Below are 27388 nucleotides of genomic sequence, written 5' to 3'. Positions count from 1 at the left end.
AAGACCTCTTCTCTCACCTCGTTTGTTGGTTCACGCCTGTCCTTGGTATTTAAGCTAAAGAAACGTCCTAAAATCTATTTATTTCTTATGAAAATTCTAATTTTATATAGTAAGGGAACGTTGTCAGTAACATTTTAAATTAAATTAGTAATTTGGTAAATATTGTACCCCTCCACACCCTCTGTCACTGTCAGTATTTAGATTTGACGTTTCAGATTTTTTCATGCATTTTTAAAAGAAAGTTGTTTATGTTTACACTTTTATTTTGATTTATTTTTCATTTCAAGCATTTTTTATTCAACGAAATTGTTCTGACATTAATTCAATGAAAGTCTCAAAACTAAATGAAACATGAAATCGAAGCCCCGTACAAAAGCGTCCTCCAATGCCCCCGCTCAAGCCAAACCCACAGGTAGCACTTCCGGCAAAGTCTTGAAAGCCAAAAAGCCTCGTAAGAAATCCCTACAGGGTCAACCCCCAGAAAAACTAACTAAACTTGATAATTGGCTCTGTAAACTGTATGGAACCCAAGGTAGTGGAAGTAAAGATGGAACTAAGGCAAAGCCTGAAGAGCCAAGTGCTATCAATCAGAAAAAGTTGTCAAACGCCAATAAAAAGAAGGATCTTCTTCAATCAAAGAGTACAAACAAAAAGGCCAATAAGTCTAAACAAAGTCTTCCTTATAAAGATCGTTCATCTGAGTACACTAAATTAGACAGCAAGGACTATAAATGTGCTAAATGTGACTATACCCACAGCAACCTCATATCCATAAGAAGTCACTTTGATAAGGAGCATAGCAGTGACATTTACAAGTGCAAGCTGTGCCCATTTGAAACCAAGCAGCAGTACTATTTTAATAGCCATGTAAAACAACATTCTAAGCCAGATGAAGAATGCCCTCACTGCAAAAAAGTAATAAAATGGTTCAGCTTCAAAATGCACCTGAAAACACATGAGCGCAATGATAAGACTGAATATAAATGTGAAATATGTAATTATAGAAGCTACAATCATGCCAATGTTAAAAGACATTCTTTGACACAGCATAAGAATCCTCATGAGCTGAAGAGCTATAGTTGTGAATCCTGCAATTATGTGACTGTCTTAGAAGGTAAGCAAAAGGATTTTATCTGATTATCTTGATAACTACTGATATTTGTCTAGAGCGCCTGAAACAGCATAAAAGAGTTGTCCACTCAAAGGAGGGAAACTGGGTAACATGCAAACATTGTGACTATAAAACTAGAAACAAGTCTCATATGACCAGGCATGTAAATGACCTGCACAAAGAGAAGTCAGTGCAGTGTTCTGCATGTTCTCAACTGTTCAGTAGCAAAGAGCATTTAAAGTATCATATGCAACGAAAACATACTGATCAAACCACCAGGACATTTTACTATTGTGAAATGTGTCCAAAGGAGGATCGCTACAAGACCACTGAAAAAGGAAATTTGGCCAGACACATACTGGCTCATCGTACTTTAGATGAAGTAAGTTATAGCAACTGGATTTTCCCAAATTTGTATTAATTTTCCTCATTTTAGATTGAAGTCTTTTCTTGCCACAAGTGCCCTTATTTAGGAAAAAGCAGAAATGCCTTGAAAACTCATTTAATCAACGCTCATTTGCCTGAAATGCACAACTTTAAGTGTAAAATTTGTGGCTACTCTACTAATACAAAATCTCGCTACAATACTCACGTGAGAATTGTGCACGGACAACCCAAGAGCAATCATAAATCAGTAGATAAACCGCAAAACAATAATAATGACAGAGCTACAGAAGCAGCGGAGAATGAAATGACTCTGAATCGTAAATTAAACAATTCTTTCAATGGGGTTGATGTGAAAGAAGAGGTAGAAGAGTTTATTTAGAATCATTAGGGAGAAAATATTGTAGATACCCGACAAAGCACACTTAAATTGCTAAAAGGGTGGAGGGAAAAATGAGATACAATTTGGGATACCTAGTCAAGCACATAGGTCCTCCTATATAATTTTATTTTAGTTCTTTTTCATATTATTATTATTATTATTATTTTCTTTTTTCTAGTATTTAATGGTTTCTTTATTAATCATGGATTTACACAGTAAGGACTATAATGCTTTTTACTTCATTATTTATAACAGACATGTTCTAAATATATATTATTTCACCATTAAGTCAGGATGTTTCATTTTGTTGGCTCTCAATCCTTCAATCTAGATTAAAGTTATATTAGCAAAATAACGCAGATTAACTCAATTTCTGGGACACTCTATATATCTTAGATAAAACAGCATATCGCAAAAATACATATTTTTATTAAGAAATGGACTTTATTAAATATTATTAAGTAGAACAACATATAAGTGTAGATAAATAAACTACCACCGGTACAATAAAATCATGGGAATGGCAAAGAACATCAACTTACAACACACTAGACATTTAGACCAGCCTTCAATCATACGTATGTACAAAGTCATCCCTCAACTTCCGTACAGATCCATTTAAGTGGGTAACGTCTACACATGACACAGATTAATAGGTACTAATGAAGTAAAAAAATATATAAAAACACAATAATTAATAATATAAAAGAAATGCCCCTTTTGATGTTTATCTTGTTAGACACAGTACTAAAAAATCGGGCTTAAATTTAGACCTGTAGAGGGATTTGTCTATTTCCTTTTAGATAGAAGCACAACTAAGCCTATGTTCACACTCGAAGGAACACCTATTTAAATGTATAGGAGCGTAACCTGATCGTGATTCTCAGTATAAACACGTCGGTTACTTTTCAATGTGTTAAGTGCGGAAAATAACGTTTCTGTCGGGAAGTATTCCTTTTGCTCATATATTATTGTGATCACTACTATTTTATGGTAAAGTGTAAAAATCACGACACGTGTTCAATCGTAACTTGCAGGTGTAAGATTTCTTAATTTCAAAGTAAGGTCCATAGAATGTGCACGATGCATTTGTGCACAAGGTACCTGTTAGCATTGTTAGAAATAGCAGAAAAGTTCTGACAGAAAGTCACTAGAAATTGATAAACTACCCAGAACTATAATAAAAAGAAAAGTAGATACCTTCCTTTTATTTTAATAATGAAAACTCAATAACAGAGCATTTTATCAGTTCAAGGCGAAAATATACCTAAAATGCAAGGAAAGAAATTGCGCAAAACATTTACACGAGTTGAACCGTTTGAAAGATAAAAGAATATAGTAAATGAACTTTACACATGAAATTCTTCTAATAATTTCAGCAGTTTTAGAAGCACACATGTGCTTTTCAAATAAAAAATAAGTGGCCTCCAGACCTATAATTTTTTGCAACTTTTTTTGAAAATTCTAAAAATTTTTCTAGTATTGTCTTTCTAATATCCAATATAGTGTTACGAATTTCCGAATGCCAAATGTTGATTTATTTTGGCTGGACTGGTCTTTAATATGTAGTTTTCCTGAGAATTGAATAATGAACTGAATTTTTTTTATTTACAAAGGGCTTTATATAAAATATATTTGAAAATAGAGATGAATGATTTACTACTATCCTACGTTTGATTAACTACAAAACTGTTTTTGGTTTACTACAAGGCTACTGTTATTTGTTCAGTTGACTCTGAAAGAGATCCAAGGGTTAGACACTCAGTATTTTAATGAGCTGCAGAAAACAAAGAAAATCAGGGTTTCTGAAGATTCCCCAGACGATACGTACATACACACCCAAATGTATTTTTTTTTTTATTAGTTTTCATTGGAAGCCAAGCAGGCCGAATTGTGCCCTCTACAGAATGTAACCTCAGCACGAGTTTTAGCAAATAAGTTGAAATTATGGAAACGATAGCTTAAAGCCACTCTAGTTTTTTAACAATTCCAAAATTATTAGTTGTGGTTATACCTTATGAAATAGGAGTAACTAAAAAGTAACTGAAATCATTTCAAAAACTAGAATACTTGAAGCTCGGTTACAATAGACACCCACTAGATATTCTCAACTTAAAATCGCTTTGGCAACAAACTCCTAAGCTATGATAGATACATCCTATACATATAAATATATGTATATAGATATATATATATAGATGTATATATATATATATATATATATGTATATATATATATATATATATATATGTATATATATATATATATATATGATGCATCTGCCATAGCATATATAATAAAAAATTAACGAATGTGAATGAAGAAAAGAAATGAAAATAATAAAAGTTAAAAAATCTAATGGTGTTCTATATTTTGTAGCGAAAACGTTGACTGACTCACGCCGAATTACAACTTTATACCAAAAATGCAGCTGTTTACTAACGTACGATAACTGCAGAATTTTAAAAATCTAGCACTTAGCGTTCCAAATTTATTTCGAATCGAAGCGAATCTAAGCGTTTTCAGTCACTTGTTTATTGGAATTTTTTTGTCTAAATACCATAAAAAAATTGAGTCTTGAAGTTACGAACCATGCTTAAGAAATACTCTGTGTATATCGAGAAAGTATCCTACAGCAAAAGAAAAGAAAATTGACGCGTCTTAGAATACAAGTAAAGACTAGTCGGCAAAGAGTGAATGGAATACAAAGGTCTAGGTCATGAGAAAACAATGTGCCCAAGTTGCAAGATTAACGATCTTTAAAATTTCCTTGGTAATAATAATAAATATTTGATAGCATAGTAGAGGCACATTAAATTGGCATCATCTAGAAGTACTAAACGGAATATTTATGTAAAAATCCTTGAAGATATTAAAGACGGCAAACATCGAGTATGTAAAAATAAAAAAGTATCACACGGGCGTCTTTTAATAGGGCTAAAAACATATTTCGATACCAAAATGGTCCGAATTTGCATATAGGGGATAAAAATATCAGGCAGTCGGACTGATTTTTCTTTAGATACGAAACGGGCGATCCTGTATTCGCACGATGTCAAACTGATGGATTTTTAAGGATTCTTAATTAAAATATTATGAAGATCATCAGATACGCATTTAAAAAAATCTAGGGTCAAGACGGATTCGAGTGGTTCAATCCGCATCTGTCATCGCTTATAGAATTTATCGTCATAAGAACGGAAATCTTAAAAAATATATAGATTTGACATATAATCGATTATATCTATTAAAATTTTCAGTTTAACCGTAGACGAAGTTTAAGCTAAACCTATATATCCCGACATAAAGGCTGTTTGTTATGGAACTGCCCTGCAATCAACAATAACTAACGCGTGATTCAAAAGACAGTGGGAACTTTTTGATTGAGATTGCACCTTTGATTTTATTTTTCAATATAAAAAAGTTATATTTTCAATTCTGTTTTATAACATATTGATTTCCTTCTAATAATAGTGTAAAAATTATATTTCTATAATTTAACTCTCACTACGACGTTGTGAATTTGTCCCAAAATATTTACGATTTTTGATATAAACTGTTGTTTAAAACTTTATGACCTTATTGTATTCATCAATCTTTGCTACTGCCGATCGAACATTTGTAAAAATGTCTGGTTTGTACAAGGTGTCTCAGATTTGATGATCAGGACAGGAGAAGTACCATTAGAAAAAGGCATTTTATGCTAGGTTACTCTTATAAACGTAGGTCCTATTCCTTTAAGTTATATGGTGATAATGTCTTCAAAAAAGTGAATAAAAAAATAAAATCTGCATTTTTTAAAAACTCAGAAATCAAGGAAATTAGGATCTAAATTTATTTAAGCAACACACCTTGCTCTTTTATCCGTTCCTGAAGTAATAATCATAAAATCTGTATGCACAGAATGAGGCTTTAAATTTAAACCATTTATAAAGCTGTTGTGTGCCTTTAAGTAAAAGGAAATAGGCCAATCCTGGTAAATTTACTCAAGTTTACCTAACTTGATCCACAACGGTGAATTAAACAGCAAAACGCCTTAATAAATACAACACAAATTTTTTATCACTTGAATAAAACTGCAACGTTTGCAACACGTAATGAAGAACAACCGAGTGGTAACATTAAAAAACAAATGTCTTGAGAATACATACTCCTCCGTACCTACCTACATCTACTGCGTGATGAATTCGTTAATATAAAGGAGAGCTTAATATAAGCTTTTTGGATGTGACGGACCAAGACGATCTTTAGTATTTAGGACCATTGCCCTTCACCTTGTTAACCTTTTGAGGCTCCTTCTACTTTCTTTCGAGCAGGCACTGTAGACTGGTCCCTTTGGTGGTGAAGAGGGTTCACAAATCTATAGAAAAACTGTTGCACATTGAAATGCCAAAACTACAAGTAACTTACCTCTATTCTTCTCTTGACAGTGTTAGTTCTTACAATAGGTTTAATACTGCCTGAGGATCTCCTTTTGTCTTCGCGTTTAATAGATGGTGTACTCAAAGATCTGTTGCTTTCAAACAAAACTTTTTGCGACTTCAACGAACTCTCGTTGCTGTTGCTCAAAGAGGAATTCAAATTTCTTCTCACTGATAGGGGACTGTAAGTGGAATCACATCCAGAATAGTAGCCTGTAAAATGAGTGATATAACTTTGCAGCAATACGTGGCAGTAAAGATGCTCACCAGAGGAGAATCCATTTTCAGCAGTGCTATTAAAAACAGTACTAACATTGAAATCGAGGGATGAGTTTGTTAAATCTTCTAATTTCGGCCGTCTTTTCAATGGCGAACAGCCTAGAGTCAAGCCCCGGCATCTAAAATTAATCATCTGTAGAAAAAAGAATTCTTAAAGCTTTTTATTCAACTGACTTGTCATAAAATTCTTTTGGATTATATGCGAAGCTACTACATTTCTGGCAGAAAATATACCCACAAAAGGTTCCTTCTTGGCATTGGGCAATGTGGTCTTCTACAATGGAGGGTCTTGTGCACTTTGGGCATTTTGTTAAGGACTGAGTTGGGTTCAAGTGGCTACCTTGATAACATATACATACAATAAATTAGATAAAAGCCATCAAAGTCACATTTAATTTTGTTTTTAAAGGCAAAAAAAAATTGGCATTGGACGAAAGTGTAGTTAAATGTTTGTTGGGTAATTTAATTTAGAAATAGAAGGGGGCAAAAGATTTATATCAGCTAATAAGAATTAAATAATTTAGCGTTATATTGGCAATATTCATAAAGATATTGACGGAAAAGGCCCACACATTAACGATTTTTGACCTGTCTTTATCTTTTTGAGAAGAATTAGACAAATGAACTGTGACCAGATAGAACACCTCTGCAGGTACCTGGATTTCACGAGACCAAGCCGACTCCATTTAATTTATGCATGGGCCGTAAAAGAGCTTAATTATCACAGTATAATAATATAAACTGTTATAAATAACTCTTTCTTCCCCTTTGTAAGTACAAAAATATTATTTTTTTCTTTTATTTTTGCAAAAAAAAACTTACCCATTTCCGCAAATTCTGCAAAATTTTGACGATTTGGACTAATTGATCCTTCAGGAAATAAAGTTTGGCTTTCGGGACTACTGGGAGGAGTAATTTTGTAATTCTCTTTATTTATCTTGTGACACTCTTGGAATACATCACACCTGAAAAGAATATTAAATTATGTGTAAGCTTCTCAGCAATAATGGTACTATTTAATGAAAGCACCCTGTAAACTAATAAACACTTCACATAGGATGTCCCTGTTTGATTAGGTCAATCATTCCAAATAGGTAAAGTCTGAATGTCTGAAGAACATAAAAAATTAAATTTAGGGTTGTATTGGACATACCTTAAACTAGCCTTTGGATTCCTAAACAAGGCATCTTTAAATGCCCTACTCACTTTGGAAAACCTGAACAAATCCCCATTTGACAAGTAGCTAAACACTTTTCCCATAATAACATCATTATCAATGATCTTGTATAACAATCTATCTCCCCATTGATTCTGAATAATCTCAGCAACACATTTCTTCCTACTGGCTGTTTCTGACAACTTTTGAGGAGTTAATATCTTTCTGGATTGATCCAATGGCTTCAGAGTGGGATATAAAATGTCATGTTGTTCTTTCAAGGGGGAAGGAATGCTGCAAGCTGAGGAACATCTGGCAAAAATGCTAGCTTTTTTAGGGGTGCTATCAAATGATTTAAAATGCAATTCAGGGGTGGAAGGTGGCGTCACTAATTTCTCACAGCTTAAAGAGAAATATCAATGGAAATTTACAAAACACAAAAATGAATTTATAAAATGGCTTACTTATTGGACTTCCGCAGCTTTAAAGCTGGTCCCTCATCGCAAAGGTCTACAGTAATATAGCTGGTCTCAATTTTAATGTTTTCAAACTCTTGTGTAAAACTATCATTTAATGTGCTGGATGCTTGAGGAGTCGAAGAACATATTGTTAATAAATTTTTCCTTGCCCACATATCACAGTTAATAACTTTGCGTTTTTTAGGATTACTACTAAATAAATGCGGTGTAGCCTCAGTCTCATTTTTTAAAGTCATTTTAAAAACTTCAGACGCTGCCTCTAAACAAATTCTTTCTGGAGATGCATCTTCAGTTCTGTTGCCATTTGTTCCCTCCATCTGAAAATTTAGTGCATTATATTTACATTCGTGTGTCTATTTGAGTATTAGGTTAGTTACCTTAATGAAATCTTATGGAGCCCGCCACAACCACTTGAACCCGAAGTTAATTAAAACACACTTCAATAAACAAACTTTCTAAAATGGCGCCATCAACAAAGAGTTATGTTACCTTTTACAAAAGCTATACAAAACTCATTTTAAGCTTTGAAATGTACAGATTAATGATAGCGATGATGTTTGAAATCAAACGTCTGCTTCTTAGTTTATTGTAAACAGCCAAAAATTGTAGTAACATGAAAGCAAAAGGTAAAGGAAGCCAAAAAATGCAAAAATGTCCGATTTATTGGGGTTGCGGTCCGTTCTTCTGTCTCTGTCAGTGTCACCTCTTTACACTGAACTTTTACGTTGTTGCCAACTCGTATTACGCCGAGCGACAATGCAATGTACAGCAAAACTCGTGAACACCATGAATCTTGACCTTGACTACCACTACCCGCCACCCTCACTATTCGGAGAGGGGTGAAGACAGGGGCAAAAGAAAGGGTCCCAGTCCCTTTAGTCTTCTTTCTCCATAAATCTGAATGTATTAACTGTCGCAACAATATAACCTTCGGATGGTCTACCTAAACCTCGTTGTCGAAGTTGGCGTTGCACTCGGTTTACCAGTAAATTGATTGTTTGTTTTTCAAGTTCTGAAGTTTTTGACTTTTGCAGTTTCTGTTCACGTTGTGTTAGTTTCTATTTTGAAGAAAATGCACTTGGAAATAGCAGAGTTACGTTAGAAGATCTGCTTCTTAAACTTAGCGACGCGGATTGACTCTTCAAATCGGAACAGTTATCTATTTGTTTCGCCAACCAGGTAAGAGATCAAAAAAGCCGCACTCGTTGCGTCTTTCCCAAAAACAAGAGCTATAAATCGTTAATAATTGATCATTAAATCGAAATTGGCGGGTCAGTTTTTCGGTCATAATTTATTTAAATAAATTTGCTGCGTTGCTAAGGATTTTTGGAGAAAATCCTGTCATTTTGGCGATTCTCCAGTAGGTGTCAAATACTCTTTCAACAAAGTTCTAGATGACGCTCATGCACTGTACAGCGCCATTTTAAGTCATGCAGTTTGCGTATTTAACGTAATTACGTCGCTGCATTTCAAATATTAGATAAATTTATTCGATTTAATGATTGGTGGATTGGAAGCTGCCTAGGCTTGGGGAAGGATTGGAGTCACGGCAACGCGGCGAAAGTGTGCTTCGAGGTGTTACGTCACACTTCCCAGGTATCCTATTGGTGGGCGCCATCTTATCGTCAGTTTTCAGTTTTTAGTTGTTGAGTAGATAGGGAAAAACGGCATAGTTTTAAGTTTTTTTGTAATAGATACAGATCAAATCAATGTGCGTGCAAAGGCCTCAAAATAAGCAAGTAAGGATTCGTACCACTAGCCGTGAAAACTAACCAATATCCCACACTGTTTCGTGTTAAAAATCCGCAGCTTTACTGCAGTGTTTTCGTTTGGTGCATTGTTGTATAGTGGCCCCCGAAAAACAGTTCATCTAGGGCTGTTCGCCTCGAAATGGGTAAAAATTCTTTATTAGAACAAATTTTTCGATATTTTACAGATATCTCCTGTTATAAAATGTGTGTAAACCGTGTAAAATCCATTTTCATTGTTTACTATTGATTGGTTTAATTGAGCAAAGTGAAAGGAGCTAGATCCGTTTGCATTCTGTCTAAAAATCAGTTGGAAAGCGATGAATGCGGAAATGGGCCACGGAAAGTGGGTCAAGTCTAAGAAAGTTAACAGGAATTTGCAGTTTTTTTTTTATAACACTTAAAGTCCCAACATTCTTGGTAATTGTATTGGATAGTGCCCTTCACGTTGATACGAGCAGCATGGAGACAAAGAAGCTTGTAAGCCATGCCTCAAAAAACTGGAGAAAAGTGTTGTTTTATTCAACTTCAATTTTTTTTTCGCGACTATTTGACTCTAAAATAAGCTTTTTTGGAAAATTATTCTATTCAATGCTAACCTGAATGTCTTATGAGGTGTTTGTTGACTTAAATATAAAAAAAAATCCATACAGCCCTTTAATCTGAGGTTACTAACAATTAATTGCGTAAAACTCCTGAATGACTTTTTGAAAGGGCTTATTATGAGGTTTTAAAAGGTTTTTAATCATCTTGTAGGTAAAATATTTCACTTTTTAACACATGCCCTTTCCTTTTTTAATTCCTGGAATTGATAAAAATGTTTAGCTTATTTATCACATATTTCCATTCATACTTTATCAGTATGATTATATAAAATTACAAGAAACACTCATTTTCAATAAAATTGAAGTTAAGATTTATGTTTTTTAGTATATTATTGGCATATTAAGTCTGATTTGATGTTGCCAGACTTCAGGCAGACTCCCACATCTTTATTAGTTCATCCAGTAAACTTCACAATTAATAGGCAAAAACTCTCTGCATGTCAAAGCTATTCTCATGAGGGTGTTCAGTTCGTCAATCTCACTGCTTTTTTTCATGTTTAGAAGGGTTTTCACGGATTTTCTTATATTTATGTAGGAGAAACCTATTTGGATTACAGTCCCTTCCAAATTTCTTTGGATATTCAACTAACTGACTTCCTGCTCTTTCTATAATTTTTTGCCCAAGAATCTAGAAGTGAAACTTTTTCAGTTTTATCCATCCTGTTAGATAAGTTAGGTAATAATCCATGGCGTGAAAATCGGGGGAACTGACGTCACCATTACATCGTATTTCTTCGACGTTATGAGGGTACTAGTGAATGACAGAGTTCCGTTCAAAGAACAGGACCAATTTTAGCAACATTCTAGATTACTGGGTTATTTAGTTAAAAAAATAGATGCTTTTAAGTTCATTTTGGACAAAGTATTGGAAGGTTAATTAAAGTTACATAAAATAACTATGATTATCATATATGAAAATGTTCGTGATTTGGGTCCAAAATATTAATGCTATTAAATTAAACTTACAGTTAGTTTCCATATGAAGTTCACATAAAGTCTAGATACTAGGGAAACTGATTTGGTGTTAAAGTTGCTAACGTATTAATAATTTGGACCTTATGGCTGCAAGGAACCAGAGATCAGGAACTATATTTTATACTTTGAATGTAAATAGTTTTAAGTATAAAATATCTCAGAAACAAACACTGATTTAATTCAATTTTTTGCGGCCGCCCTATACAGGCAAGCACATGGGTTTATTAACCAAATTTCACTTGAAAAGGGAACCCACCCACGACAGTCGTAACTAAAGGCTCTATTTTTTTAATCCTGTAACATAGGAAGTTAACGAAATATGTCGTAATTTTAGTAGTAACTAAAACACTGGGAAAAACCATCAAATTTGTGACACTGTACAGTAGTTGCCTTATATCATGTGACATTCTATTCTAGGAGGTTAAAAAATGAAGATTTTAGGGGGCCTCTATTTACGATCGCATTGGAAATTTCAAATATGAACAATAGTAGGTAGAATAGAAGAGAATCTTAGCTTTATGTCGGACAAAATTGCTTTCGCCCTTGAATTATATTGCCCAGGGCGACTTTACCTATTCAGGTAGACGGAAGGTACACCAGACCGTAATTTTATCGCTGTCACCCTCGCAAAATGAGCATTTATTACATTGTTGATTTTCTTGCCTGTTGACACTAACTTATTAAAAACACTTATTTTCGACGCCGACAACGATAAAAAGTCGTCCTGGGGGTTGTGATTGGACTGTACGAACCATATTAACGCAAATTGAGTCATAGATTCTCTTATAGAAAAGTGAGCGAAATTTACTGGTTTTCTCGTAGCCCATTTGCTAACAGCGCCTATTTGAGCTTTACCGTTATTTTAGCGTAATGAAAATTTCGACCGTACCAAGTCCTTTATTTCATACGAAACTGACATTTTTGAATTCTTCCTCGAATTTTAAGAATATTTAATAACACTTTATTGTCCCACTAATCACGAAATCGGCATAGGTCTAGTTGCAAGGCAACTCCCGCAGCCGGTCATGTCCAACGGTGCGACTAATGCAGTAATGACACAGCAACAACCACAGCAGAATTCCCTCCAGCAGAGCAATGGAGGATGCCCAATAAGCGGCAAGAAAGGACCTTCAAATGGAAGCTCTGGTGGTCCTACGCCTGCTGGAACTCCTATTCAAAATGGGACGGGTCAGCAAGGGCCAAGTCCTCCCCCATTGATAAATAATGCTCCGAAGTATGGTAAGTAAAATGTTCCAAGTGTTATATATAGTATATTAGATATATTTGTACTTTACAATTCTACATAAGTGGAACTTGGCGAAAGTATATTTGCACGAATAGTGTGTTCAAAAATTCTGCGTTTTTCAGCCTGGAAGATTTTAGTTAATATCTAATTGATCGGAATCGGTGTTTGCAGTCTTGTGACTTTATTTTTTAACGGTGAATGCCCTCAAGAGGAAAACTAAAAACACCGTAATAATTATTGCACAATAACACATATATATATTTTTTAAACTATTTATCAATTAACAATCTTAAATTATTTGTTTTTATGTAAACGATGATTATCCAATTTATAGTAGTTAATTGAAGTTGTTATCCCATTGTTGATCAAAAAATCTCCCTTAATTCACCCATGAATCAGTAAAACTTGCCAGGCCTTAGGCCTTGTAGATAAAAATCGAAGTATGTGAGATCAGGTGATCGAGAAGGCAATCAAATAGTTAGAATAATTTTTTGACTTTGGGGAGTGGTGACCCTTTAAAGACAAAATCACAAACAATAAACATGCCGGATAAGCTCCGTCTCCTAAATAATAAACTCAGACTAAACCATTAAGTTGATTTAAGCAACCTAAGATGAGTATTATATTTCAACCCCAACATATTATTTCTCGAAGCAATTTTCGTTAATGATCAGTGTGTGGAACTCATATTTATGTTTTATGATTGTTTATTTTAAGTGTATGCCAAAGTACAATTAATATAACATATCCAATAAGAGATTTCTTTTTCAGGTTGAATTGAGGTCGAATTACCTCAAAATTTAGATTCTGGTCGAAATTAAAGCTAAGAGCAAAGCCAGAGACTATACATTTGTTCCTTTGACTTTTAATTTAGGTTTGCAAACTGATATGTAACGGATATTTTTTTCAGGGACTCTGGTTCCCAACCGAATCTTTGTCGGTGGAATATCAGCCAGTACTACTGAAGGCGAGCTGATGCAGCTGTTTTCGTCCTACGGAACCGTTAAAGCGGCAAAAATTATTCAGGATCGCGCTGGTGTTTCCAAAGGATATGGGTTTATTACTTTCGAAAGTGAGGTTAGTAGGGGGGGTTTCGTTGCAATAGGAACCCAGTGACGTCATATATCGAGGACCAAAAGATCATCAAATCAAGGTCTTTGACACTTGACCTTCACTTCCGTTTCTTTAAATTAGTTTTGATTAATTGAGTGATTCTTTGATTAATTGAATAAGCCAAGAGAACGGGGCTGCCACATTTCTTCTAAACGGAGTTATTTGAGAGACTAGTTGTCCCAAGTACTAAATTTAGACATTGATCCAGAACACAATTAGGTCACGTGATTTGCCTCTTCATTACCAGGAACCCCCCTATGTCCCAAAAAAAAACTCAAGAAAGCAAAATTGGGAAAAAATTGTCGTGGTTCTCATTCTATGTTTTTCGATTATTATAAATTTATATATTGTAAGTCATCTATTGAGTTTTATGCCCGTAAAAGCCATTATATTTAGGTCTGATTTTACAAAGCCACTAATGTCAATATTCTAGGATGACGCCCGTCGTCCATTACGCGACCCTGACAACATTATTCTGCGCGAGCGACGTCTCAATATCGCCCCTGCCATCAAAAAACAACCCTTTGGACGTCCGCCGGCAGCTCCCCCATATGATACTCAATGTCAAAATGACGGTCGCTCTTCCGCCCCCTCCGCCCACCAGGCCGCACTTCAGCCACCCATTCCCCCATTCTTCTTTGGTGGCGCGCCGCCATTCTATCCTGGAGCGACGGCTTATTATCCGGGACCTCCGGTGCCCACCATGGTAAGCACAGCAGCGCAGGCGCAGGTGCAAGTTTCACAAGCTGGGCAAGAACAGGCAGCAGCGGCGGCTGCTGCGCAACAAGCTGTATACCAAGGTAAGTTGTAATTTTAATATAACTTTTTATATGAAAGTTGTTTCTTATATTTCAATGGAAAGTAGTTTCTTATATATATCCAACTTTGGCTTAGGTTGTACCTTAAATTAATCCAATCTCGTTTGTTTCTTGTTTTTAGCACCTCCTATGTATCAAACGCAAACAGGACCTCCGCAGGCAGGCCCTTACACATCCATGATGTTTCCGCAGGCCATTTACATGCCGCAACAGTATTCTCTTGTGCCGGTAAGTTCAGGTCTTCGCAGCTACATATTTGGATATGGCCAGTTTAATTTTCCACTACACAGTCTTATTTAAATAATTATTTTGTGGGAGTTTCATTTTTCCATTGAAAGTTTTTTTAGTATCAATTTAGTTTTTATATCCATACTTAAGGAGTCACATTCAACATAATTAGGCATTACATTTTCTGTCACCTTTGAATTGTGGCACTTTCCTCTGGAAACTGTACAAGTGTGTGATTATATTTGGATTACTACTAATCTCGACAGTTATCCAATGCTTAACAAAAAAAAAGAGTCCAAAAAAAAGCGAACAACCTGTATTTATTGCTGTAGTTACTAACATTAGCTTCCAATTTATCCAAAATTACGTTGTAATTGATTGACGTTAAAAGTAACCATTGTTTGTGTTTGTCCTTAATGCACCGCTGCAGTCCGCCCAAGCGTGCCTCGGAGGCCCGTTGGAGTGCGCCGTGGCGGGGCTCTATCCCCCGGCGCCGCAAGCCTACGTGCTGCTGGACGCGGCAGGCGCCGCGCCCCAGCTTCAGTATTGAGGTTCGACCCAAGTTGTCATTCTATTAGTAGTTTTCCTTTTTTTAATTTAATTGAATGATGTTCCAAGAGATTGCAGTTTGTGTTGGGCACTCTTTGGCTTGATCAGTATCAGCAGAGCACTGTGTTAATTATTGGTACTATAAATGTTGTGTGTTGTGACTTTTTTTTCTCAAGAATTTCAGGAATTTTCCTTTAGTGTGTATTGCTGAACAAAAAAATTCAAATGGGTAAAATCAGGGTGAGTTTTCGTCAGAGATTTTAAGACCCATGCGGGTTTTTACGTATCGGGCAAGTTTTTGTCAGCTCTGCCTTTTTTAGTCTCCTTATTCAAGCACTACAATTTAGACGAAAACTAATTTAGTGTTGATATATAGTAGCAGTTTTGGATTTTGAAAATATTAACGATTATATTTGTGTTGAATAGCCATTATTGCATGTTAATACTCGTCTACACAGAAAAAACGAGGGATAACATTTGTCATTGTGACGTGTTTTCAGAAATTCTTTTATGTGTTCACGATCTTCTTCTAACTATACACGGTGTTTTCTAAATGTTAGTCAAACATTTAGGGGGCTATTGTCTGAGTAATTTTAAGAATTTTTTGTTCTTTGATAATATTAGGAACGACACGCCGTTCCGTAGATACGAGACTATAAATATTTATGAACCAAATTTTTTCTTTTTTTATTAAAATGGTTAAAATAAGCGTAGCAAAATAGTGTGAATATTGAAATCAAGGCTAATAAACATGTTGGACTTCATTTAATTTCAATACGTTTCCAAATTTATCGCTTTTAATCTTTTTTTATCATGAATATTTAAGGGGAACATATCTAGATCGCTGAATTGGTCGTGGCGAAACACACTTATGGTCAGCTAGATCTCTAGACTTAAACCCTCTGAATTATTTCCCATGGAGTCATTTAAAATCATTAGTTTACACTATTCTAGTGGGAAACCTGGAAGATTTGAAAAATCGCATAATTTATAGTTGCAATTCAATAAAAAACAGTTCTGGTATTTTTTTAAAAGTACAGCTGTGAAAGAGAAGAAGATTAGAAGCATGCATCGAAACTAGCGGCAGTCATTTTAAACAATTATTGTAGCTTTTAATGAATTTCATGAACAGCATCTAGGAAATAAAGCATTTTTCCTAAAATCATCAAACGACAAGAAATTCTTAAAATTATTCAGAGAATGGCCCCTTAAATTTTTGCCTAACATTTAGGAAACACCCTGTATAGAAATGGTTCAATGTTGTTTCTGTGGGGACAAGTTTTTATCTCGACATGTTTCCGTACCAAAACTAGCTATTAAATTCTATTCGTTTCAGTACGACTATACGCTGTACAGCGCAGGGGCGGGGGGGCCGCCAGCAAACGGTGGCGTGCTTCCACCATTCGCCTCCACTGCATCAGCCTCTAACGGTGGCTCTTCTCCGCCTCGGCCCCCCTGTTACGCGCCGGCTTCTGGGCCTGCCGAAGCCATAATTTACTCCGGACCACCACCGCACTTGTTTCATCCGGCAGCAATGGACCCGACCATCGGAGCCCCGGGGCCGCTTTATGCCTCCACCGACGGGACTTTCGATCCTATGGTTACGCACGCGATGGGACAATTTGGACCGCTTGCGAACCCGTATGCTATAAACGAGGTAAGCCGAATGTGTCATTTTATAAAATGTGACATTTGACAATTAAAATTAATTTTTTAATACTCACAATGCGAAAAATTATTAATAATGAAAAAATGTATCGGTTTTTACGGATGATACGGATGTCTTGTCACATGACGATTGTAGAAAAAACTTTCTTCAGACTTCTTGCGGAGAATTTCTTTAAAACGTTTCATTTTTTGAGAGCATTTATAGCGATTTAATATTGGCATAGCCAACATTCTTTAACACTTTCATTCCGCACGTAGGACGGATCAGTCTCTGACCGACTAGAGAACTGTGGCACTCCTCGCTCTGGCATGACGGGTTCTCCGCCGTCCGAACAACGAAGTACGGCCACTCCTGTGGTGTCCATCCTGTCGCTCGATTACCAGCAGGAAAAAGACCTCGCGTCGATGCAGGGGGGGCGCCGGCCACCCCCACAGCACACCATTCAACACAACAATAACAACTTACCATTTCGAAACGCGCTTCCTGTTCCGCAGCCTCTCCAGCTACAACAACAAAGGAGGGGTCCGCAGATGAACGGCGCTCCACGGAGACCGTTTACTAACCGACCTTTTAATATACAGCACAACACCTATAAGATGCAGGTACTTGAGTGTGATTTTGGGCTGTAAGCTGGTTTCGGTGGTTGTTGTTCTGTTGTCTAGATAGGATATACGAACAACTAGTAATTATTTTCTTTGTTTCCATGTCTTTCCTTTGAACGTCAGTGGCTGTTGTTAAAACTTTCTTATTTTTGCTGTGATTGCGAAAGTCTGTGGAGTTCAACGAATATTTTCCATTCAACCGTCGATTGTTTCTCGTGGAACATAATTCCATAAAACTGATAGTTGTCTAGAGCTCTGTTACGTGTTTCAATCACATTCCATTCAATTTAGGTCGGGAACTCATGAAGGTAGCCTTAAATGGTTGTCATCCTCCGCCACTTAAGTACAATTCATTCAAAACAACTCTGGTACACAGGTATCATTAGTTCAAATGGAAACATAGAGATTATGAAAGTAGGAAGCCCGCATAAAGTTCGATATGCCTCTAATAAAAACCAACGAAGTGAATTGTGAGATGAACCGAGTTGAAGTGAGCGAATTCATTACGTTGATGCCATATCTCTCACCGTTTCAGATTTTTTTCTGATATAAGTCAGTAGTGGATTAAATTAATTTCAAAATGTTTACTTATTTAAAAACTTTTGTACATTTCCCATTAACGTATAACGTTGTTATGCCGTTAATGAATATGATGATTAGAATTCCCTCATATTTGGTTATTATCTTTGGGTGGCTCCAAGACTGAGCCGGCAGTACTGATTAGTTTCGAGGTCAACTCCTACAGGAAAGGGAAAAAAATCGTCAATCGTTTAAAATAATAATCAGTAGCGTAGAGAGAATGTTAATGTTATCAGTTAATTCCATCAAAAAAATACATAAATATGCACATCTATGGACGTATTAATTTTTTGTGGCTGTTTAATTTTGTCCCATGTTAGAATAAACGAACCAATATTGTGTAATAAACTAACCGAGAAAAGTTTTAATAAAAACAAAAATCGTAAAGCACAAAATCCGAATTATTTTAAGATATTCTCTAACGAACCACTTCCTTGTGCCAAGCAATATTCCAATCTGCCATAAAATACACGTCGTTTTTTTTTATTCACATTGCTGTATTTTGCAGTGATATCTCTAAAAATTTCTTCGCCGAGAAGACAGCGAAAGTGATACCATTCTAAACATCGGAGTGGATATCCCGACCAGACTAACTCCGCTTACTTAAACCGTTAGTCTTTCAATCCACTTCATTGGTCTATCCGAATCACATTAAACCTTGTGCGGTCCTTCTTTTACTTGCAAAATCCTCATGCTCCACTTGAATTGATGATATCTGTATACAAGATGTCATCACGCGCCATTTTGTTGCGACTTTTCCATAGCGTTCAACTGCTCATATTCAAAAATCTAGTCAGGCGAGAATATGACCCATTTTTCTAAACGTGTTAAACTTAGGGAGATAGCATAGCATTTTTTTGGATGCCCAAATGTGCCATAAATACTAAGAGCTATTTTAAGAGATTGTATCGGCCTGTCGGCATTCCCGTGATGCGGCTCAACTATCTATATATTTATAACACAGAATAACATCGAGAAATAAATGGAATAACACGCAAAGTAAACGTTCCTCCCCTGTATAAGTGGAATATGTAATGAAAAGTGACGGTAGTCGAATTTAGAAAACGATCGAAGTTCCAAATTCGGTGATATTTCGGTAGTAATTAAAAAACCTTCTGACAAAGTTGTTCTAAATAGTTTTCAGGTTAAATGTCAAGACAGTTTTTACGTCCTATTTTCAAAAGAAATTTTTGAATTCTTCAAAGAGATTTTAATTACTTTCAGATTGAATAATTCAGTAAAATTTCAGGTGTTAACTAGGAAAAGTGGCTTGGTGGGTGTGAGAGGTAGCCACACTCACCTAGACATTCTCGTAAATGGTTTCAAGGATTTTAAATAATAATGCTTTCTAAAGCTTAATTTATAACTTATAGAACGTGATTTTTTTTCTTTGTCCCCAACTCCAGTAACCGCATGACAACGATTTTTCAGTGGTTATGCATGTTCTAACAAATCAACCTTTGTGTTTATTTTTTCAAACTACACACTACCAAACATGATTTTTATTTTTTAGTTACATTTTATTTCAATCTTACCTTTTTTATTAGCAACCACCACAAGCTTGTTTCGTTCCCCCGACGAGGCGGCCCCGCAAACCACCACGCCGCATCGGTTCGGGAAATTCAACGAACGAAATCGGCGCCGGGGATGCCCCACTGCTCTCACAGGAGGATGGCCTGGCTGCCCAAGTGGAGATACTTAAAATTTAACCCCATCCAGGTACACCTAAACGCAAGAAAAACTAGGAAACTAATTCCATAGTACAAGTGTTTTTTAATCCGTTAGCCCATCGGATTTGGAGCCGGTTCATTCGGCGGTTCGACTATTTAATTGGTTTCGGTTTGGACTACATAGTCTTTATTTGGAAGTGACCCGCTAAGTATTAATTCAAGTACACGATGTCCATGAAGCCAGTTAAGGGGAAACCCTAGAATGTCTGGGAATTTGATGGTTAAGTGGAAACTTGATACTTACAGAACCAACTGCAGGATAAGGTCATATTTGATTATGATTTTAGAGAATCAATATGAATCTTTCATGGCCTTACATATTCCAACTACATCGGCAGGTATTGGTGCAAGATTGGTTATCAATTTTCACAAACAAATTCGCCTAATATAAAAGTTCCTATTTTTTGTAAGCTCAATTTAATGTTTGTTAATGCCTACGCTTTTTGTTCTCTGAAGTAACGGACCATCGAAATCGAACCGACACCAAATCCTTCATAATTGAAAAGGCTGAAGTACAACACTGTATTTTTTTCGAGGCGTCAATACTAGCACGTAAAACGTTTGCAGAAAAGCTTTCAAACGAACTAAACAGCTGGAACATAGAAACGCATAATAATGCCACTTTCGATTATAAACTTCGAAGTGTTCCTTTATTTAAAATTTCCCAGCTAAGGAGGTTTTTGTAGAAATTTGGCAACATTTCTTCTCTTCAAATATGTAAGTAGGAATATAAATCAGGAATCGTCCTAAAATTTTGATATTTTATATCGCCATTAAATGAGGTCTTCGAAAACACTTAGGTACCCCAATATGTGGAATACTGCATAGCTCCTGATTAATATCATGGCATTATTACACGTTTCAATGGTTTAGCAGTTTATATTATTCAATATTTATCCACATTATTGACCTAATAATTCTCCTTTTAATTTTAGTGATGCCTAGAAAAAATTCGTTTGACTTCAGATGTCAAAGCAATGTATTATATTTTGTAATAGCGGTAAATATACTTAAGCGACTTCAAGTGGGGCGTCTCGTCCATTTCTTCTGATGCTGTTTGGTGATTGTGTGACTGCGCGTGTGTTTCATTAAGGTGTTGAGGGAAGTTTCTCTTCAGCTAACAACACAATCCTGTCAATAAGATGAGATTAGCACAAGATCATTAATAAAAATGGTTAAATTTTAAGAAAAACGGATTTCTCGCATCGTCAACGAATTTTTGAAGTTCTGCTTCGCAATGTTTGATAATTATATAGCAGTAACTTATCGATATTTGTTTATCTGACAAATGTTAATTTACTAAGTGTTCATTAGAATCAAATCCATCAACCACCTAATTAGCTTTGACCGATACTGTTGTACATAATATCTGAGACCAGACGTGTGTTCAGTTACAAAACGCAAGCCTTTGGAAGGGGAATTCTCTGAGAATTGAGTGCTATAAAGTTTTGAGTTCAGGTTAGCTAACAAAAAAAATCAGATAAACAGATCCAAGCTCAGTATATCAAAAATTTTTAGTATTTTTAATCATTTGTGGTACACCTGAAAAGGAAGTACTGGGTGTTCTTAGAAGGTGGTTCCCCAAAGGTTTTCCACTAATTGATTTTTTAAAATGTAATTAATTCGAAATTTAAAATGTTGAAAAAGGTATACCCTATGCTCGCATTGTTCGGAAATGTGCGATATAACATTGTAATCAGTAATCATTTAACTGACAAGTGTAGAAGATTATTCAAAGGTTTAATCACTTTCACCAAGTACACCTTCTCGCACTTAAATGGGGCATCAAAGCGTCAGAAAGTGGCAGTGTGTCAATACTTTTGTAGATTTTTGACACAGACTTACGTACGATGAAGCGAAAGTCCCTCCTTCACTATTACCATGAACAAAAGAATTGTTGTGCTGTTATGTTGAGACGCCCTGTATATGGAAAAAGGTATGAATAGCATCGCGAAAAATCTATGTTTTATGTCGATTTAAACGTAGTTTATTTGTGGTTAAACTCAGATGGGGGATCACCTCCCAGAAATACCCGAAGTAGAAACTGAGGCGAATTTGGATTTCATTATTCCCAATTTTTTAGACTTTGGTACTCCACAAAGTAGGATATCCATTGAAAAAGAAGCTTCCCTCATGCTTAAAACCACCTTGAAAAGAAACTCCAAATACGGTCCATCGGTTAATAGTTTCAAAGGCCTTTTCGCCCGCGCCTACACGAAACCAGGAATAAAGTGTTGCGGTGTTTCACTTAAAAACATTTCGCATAAGTCATCTGTCTATAGCCGTAGCGCTATTTGGACAAACCGTGCCTAAAGCATTCGTTCTTAAGGTAATTTAGGGGGAGGGGCTTAAAATTTCACCGAAAGAACGTTAACTGATAAAAATTGATATTACCCAGACGTGTTTTTCCTTTCTCCCATCTGCAATCTGATGAGTTGAATTGAAACTTAAAATGACAATATTAATTCGCGGATTTTCGGTTTGGCGTGGCTCCCTTTAATTCCCACACACGTTGCAATAGTGCGGCATGGAATGTAGTCACGTCTGGTTAAAAGTGATATGCCATTATTTGTTAAGTTTAAGGTGAAGCTAAGTCAGTTGATAGATCTTTAGTTGGTTTTTAGCGTTAACGTTTGTAGATATAGTGATAAATACATAACTATTATAACGGGAAATTAATACAGAATATTATAATATATTTTAGGTTATATCAAGATAAGAAATATATATACAACATTATTGATATACATCATATAGATATATTTAAGTGATTCTCTCTTTCTTGTTATTTAATATGTAAGGTTACTAGATTTTCGGCTAAGGTTCGTTAATTTCTTTCGGGATTATATGTGTAACCGCGTTTCCAGCAACCCTACCCCAACCATTGCCACCAAGATCCCGCCAGAATACAGATTCTGGAGAAGGACCCATTTTCGCTGACAGGCTCCCCGCTCCCATCAGCGGTCATTTCCGATTGTCATTCATGGGACACTCAATCGCCGCCTCAGTTTCACAGCTAGGTGATTTTAGACGATGAAACAACGACTTTTTTAACGAATGGACCGATTGCGGTGATTTCCAGGTTTAGGTTACACATGCTGTCCAAGAAAACTTGACAAAAAGTGAGATTCTTGCTCAAAATGGTTGCCATCTCGCATAGGTCTTCAGTAGTTACTTGCGACACCGAGAACCGGAAAATGCCGAATAATGAACGCCCTTCTAAAAAAAACCGCCAGTTTAACCTTATAATATTGATGTCCTAAATGCAACAGACAGTGTAGTTGTAACATTTCTAGCTTCTATGGAGGGAGTTTGCCCCACAATCATGAATTATCTTGAAGTTCAGGCCATACAGCTCCTTGAAACTGATCAAGTTGACATAACCTTTTTCGAAAATTCAAGTTCACTGAAATGCAATTCGTTCATTATTCGGAATCTTGTTTTTTTTTTGACCCACTTCTCCCTTTGGCCCCGCCTTGCGTGTCATTCCCCGCGAGGCCGCACGGCTCTTTGCAGTCAATTGGTTGTCAATTTCAACTATCGAAACGTATATAAACGATACGTGTCAATTGCGCCCTGCATTCTCTTTGACCCGTTTAACGGTTTTTTTCTGCTTTAGCCTCATGTTTCACATCTCCGCTTATTTCTTAACGAACGTTTTTTAAATTTTTGGGCTGTGACGTTTATATAATGATAATTGTTGAATTTTTGTAGATTTTTATAACGGGGCCGCGGGGCAGATTTCGGGCTCTTGCCGTTGTTTCTCCCCATTAAAACCGTTTTGGAGAGCCGACGAAGCTTGGCCCGCGGTCTAACTCATTAACCGCGAATCAAAATTACACCGTTGTCGATCAAAAGTGTTTCAAAGGAGCTTAATATGCACAATTTTTTGGAAACCGTAACGCGAATAAGCCAAACTCGTTTCTTTTCAACCCGTTAGGTAGTGGTTTGTTTTAATGTTTGCTAAAGAGTTCAGTTTTCGGCCGATACGATGCTTTAAGGGGCTTGACAGAGAGAGGTTTTATTTAGCGACTGTAGGGTCGTTAGGTGGTTCCCCGAGCGCCGTTCCACCGTTTGAGCGCCGCCCCCTAAGGAGCTTAAAATTAAATTATATTTGTCTGTTTTTTGTTATCCAAAGATTTATTTAGAATGTAGTAGTCGTAGCCTGTAGGTTGTAAAGTATATACATATACATAGCTTGTAAACAGTTTTTAAGATGTTTAGTAATTTATTATTAGTTATAATAATAATTAGACTCTTAGCGCTAAGTTAGTCCTAAGCGAAACAATTATATCATACCTAATGATATATTCAAAGGCCAAAACGTCCTGATTAGGCTATGGGTCCGATGTTTTTGATACTATAGATTTTCTAGAATTTCCTTTGTTGTTAATCAACAAATATTAATATTTGATACGAGAAATGAAATTCGCAGCAGCGCAAAACCGTTTTGTTTTTGTTTGTCCCCAGCGATCTCCTACCCCCGTTTCCATTCACCATTTTTTTCGTTGTCCTCGTTTTAATGCACACATGCGTACCTGTTGTACATACAATTTTGTTGAATCATTCCTGTTGTTGACCTTTAAAGTTTATTCTACAACGAGGAACTGTGAAATAAGGGTGTATAAGAGAAATTATTGCAGAAATCTCTTCGTTGGCGATTTTGTCATGTAAACAATAATAATTAAAATTACTAAATAAGGCACTCATGGCCGGTTAAATTGTATACTAAAGCGTATCCCCAGTTCGCCCGCATTTGCGGTGGGCACTGTCCCAAGGAATGGTCGATGTGATCTGTAACGCCACTCAACAACGGTTGACTTAGGTGGCCACTGGATCTTAGTTGTATTTATACTGTGAGTTCATGGTAGAATTGCTGAAAATGCTCTTCGCAATGACGCCAATCAAAGGAAAAATGTTGAAAGAAAATTCCCACTGGACGTTCAAACATTGCCTAACAACATATTTTGTATAAAAAAGTGATTTAAACATGAACTGTATGAGTTGACGAAAATGGGCATTATCATTTTTATATCTTGATAACGAAGGTGAGGTGATTAATAGAAATGAAATTGTATTAAGTTCCTAACTAGAACCCTACACTTGTCGGTAACTTACTGAATTGCGATCGGTCTGAGCATATATTTCATGAGGTTAACTACCAACAGCAGCGTTACTAACTATTCCAAAATGTCTTTCAAGGTATTTTCCAAAGTTTTTATTGACTGCTTTGATTCAACCTCCAATTAGCTGCAAACTAGCAATTTTTATTACAAATTTGTCACGTTAACTGAAGCACACTTCAACACCTGGACAAAAATGGTGAAGATACGCGAAGCGGCTTAACGTCACCTCGGTCATCCTCGATAGGAAAAGAAAGGGCGATCACTTCGCCCTTGCCTCAACCTCTTTGAGAACCCCACCGCACATGCCGGCGAAAAGGGAGAAACCGAACATTTATTGGTGAGAGATTCAAGCTTAAAACTGAACTTGTAAACTCGATTTTGATACCGACGTCGCCGCTTTCGTGGCGCTCCTGAGCAGCTCGATTTATACTCTTAAATTTGGATTTGGCGTTATGTAACGCCGCGTTCCAAGTTTGGGAAATGATTACGTGACGTCGAATGTTGATAACGTTGAACGAAAACGCGTTTTGCCATGAGCGTTTGATTTAGTTTCAAGGACAGGCCAGCGACTCCTTTTCGTGTCAGCGCCAAATCTGAATCCAACGTCGAGCTCCTAAGTCGGGCTTGGAAGTCAGAATTTCAACCAAACGATGTTGATTTTCAGACGATGTATTACATACCGAGAATTTCTTAGTCAACGAAGATTAAATAGAGTTGAAAGTACTACGTGGATGTTTACCCCAAAGCGTCATATACAAGCAATATTTCCGTCAATCATACCTACCAGACACCCGTCAATTTGAATCCGTGTTGTTTCCATGTAAATAGCGCAATATAATATAGGTACACGTATAAAAACAGAAATGCTCTACTCAAGGTTGTGCATAAAACGTTAACTTCATAAGGTTGTAAAGTAGTACCTATTCGTATGCAGAAAATAAGGATTATTCTTAATATATTGTAAAGGATAAGTACCTATGGTAGAATAAGTCTAATGTATGTGGATACTGAGTAGGTTTTAAGGAAGGAATATAGAGTGGTTCATTCCTGAGAACTGACAAAGAAAAGAATTTCCATGGTCAAATTAGTAATAACCAGCAGAACGCGCGTTCCAGTCCTTAACAAGAGAACTCGTGTTATTAGCGATTGAGCCAAATGTTTGTGATAGAGCGTTTGAGATGTGCAAATAAATAAGTATGTGTTCAGATATAACGGAGAGCCCTGGGTGTTCAGTGCGTACTGTTTGAGGTATGCAGGGTGGTCTTCTACTGAGGCCACCCCGTATATTGTTATATTTTTCAGCAAACTGAGAACAACTACCTAAGACAAGTACCTATATAAATATTATAAAGATATAGCGTCTGCGTAATAATAATAATAATAATAATAATAATAATATATCCAACAAACAATAATTTTAGAGGTGTAATAACATAAACGCAATACGTCTAAGATAGTCCTTAAAAGCTACATATTATACCTTAACCGTATAGGTACCTAATTAAAAATACAGCAGTGGCTTGCAGTAGTTAGATTTTGTTAGGTGGCAATTTTTTGATATTATTAAATTTAATAACGCGTGTGCCGACACTGAGCAACAGAAAAAGCACCTGAAAAGTCGTCTGCACACGCGTTGGAAATCCTGTGAACTCGAATCAATGCAAGCCCAAAGTCTGTAGGGGCGTTAATAAATTTCACTAGATGCAAGCGGCTGTTGCGACAGAAAAAAGTGAGATATAATTTAGAATAGGAAGTAAAGATAGAGCGTAAGGTCCTATGTACAAACTTACAGGATAATAAAAACTATATATAGAAAGAAAGCTGGTTTACATTGATTGTCCAACCACTCGTGAACACCCGCAATACTCCTTTGGGGACGACTTCGGTGAGACTGTGCTAATGAAACGCTTCGACCAATCTTGTCGCAACTTTAACTGAGTTTATGGCTCTCTTTAGACAATTCTTGAAGGAGTTTTTAGCCCATTTTCATACACAGATGGTTCTCTCAAAAATAATAATGCAGCTCCCTTATTCCTATGTTGGTCAATTACTCTATGGAAATCTTGATAAAATGTTGGGCAAATAAGGACGGACTATTGTTTTTAGACGTTTTGGTAGCGAAAAAAAGGCATATCTGAGCTGATCGATATGAGGTTATCACGGATAGATTTTCCTGCGAAACAACATA

General features: G+C 36.2%; 3 protein-coding genes across 7 annotated transcripts; 2 read left to right on the top strand and 1 right to left on the bottom strand.

The window, feature by feature from the left end:
- The first annotated feature begins 204 nt into the window (after positions 1-204).
- On the top strand, positions 205-2165 carry LOC136345133 (zinc finger Y-chromosomal protein-like). Its single transcript, XM_066293163.1, has 3 exons — positions 205-1114; positions 1168-1493; positions 1548-2165. The coding sequence occupies exons 1-3, from the start codon at positions 352-354 to the stop codon at positions 1875-1877; spliced, it is 1419 nt and encodes a 472-aa protein (XP_066149260.1). The 5' UTR covers positions 205-351; the 3' UTR covers positions 1878-2165.
- Positions 2166-2301: 136 nt separating this feature from the next.
- Positions 2302-8891, bottom strand: LOC136345132 (uncharacterized). Its single transcript, XM_066293162.1, has 8 exons — positions 8590-8891; positions 8198-8529; positions 7731-8135; positions 7400-7542; positions 6752-6917; positions 6566-6696; positions 6288-6511; positions 2302-6237 (listed from the first exon to the last, which is right to left on the bottom strand). Exons 2-8 carry the CDS (start codon positions 8527-8529, stop codon positions 6148-6150), a joined length of 1491 nt encoding a protein of 496 aa, XP_066149259.1. The 5' UTR covers positions 8590-8891; the 3' UTR covers positions 2302-6147.
- A 245-nt stretch (positions 8892-9136) lies between these two features.
- On the top strand, positions 9137-27020 carry bol (boule homolog, RNA binding protein). Of its 5 annotated transcripts, none has more exons than XM_066293255.1 (8): positions 9137-9391; positions 12534-12779; positions 13697-13863; positions 14333-14699; positions 14839-14945; positions 16831-17151; positions 17421-17765; positions 19892-27020. In XM_066293255.1, the coding sequence occupies exons 2-8, from the start codon at positions 12566-12568 to the stop codon at positions 20051-20053; spliced, it is 1683 nt and encodes a 560-aa protein (XP_066149352.1). In that variant the 5' UTR covers positions 9137-9391; positions 12534-12565; the 3' UTR covers positions 20054-27020. The 5 variants fall into 5 exon arrangements, with proteins under 5 accessions (XP_066149352.1, XP_066149351.1, XP_066149350.1 ...); XM_066293254.1 differs by lacking the exon at positions 9137-9391 and adding an exon at positions 9801-9951; XM_066293253.1 differs by lacking the exon at positions 9137-9391 and adding an exon at positions 9959-10106.
- The last annotated feature ends 368 nt before the right edge of the window (positions 27021-27388 follow it).

This window comes from Euwallacea fornicatus, chromosome 18 (assembly GCF_040115645.1).
Source record: "Euwallacea fornicatus isolate EFF26 chromosome 18, ASM4011564v1, whole genome shotgun sequence".
Taxonomy (NCBI): domain Eukaryota; kingdom Metazoa; phylum Arthropoda; class Insecta; order Coleoptera; family Curculionidae; genus Euwallacea; species Euwallacea fornicatus.
The sequence above is the reverse complement of the archived record's forward strand: the minus strand, read 5'-3'. Positions and strand labels throughout refer to the sequence as shown.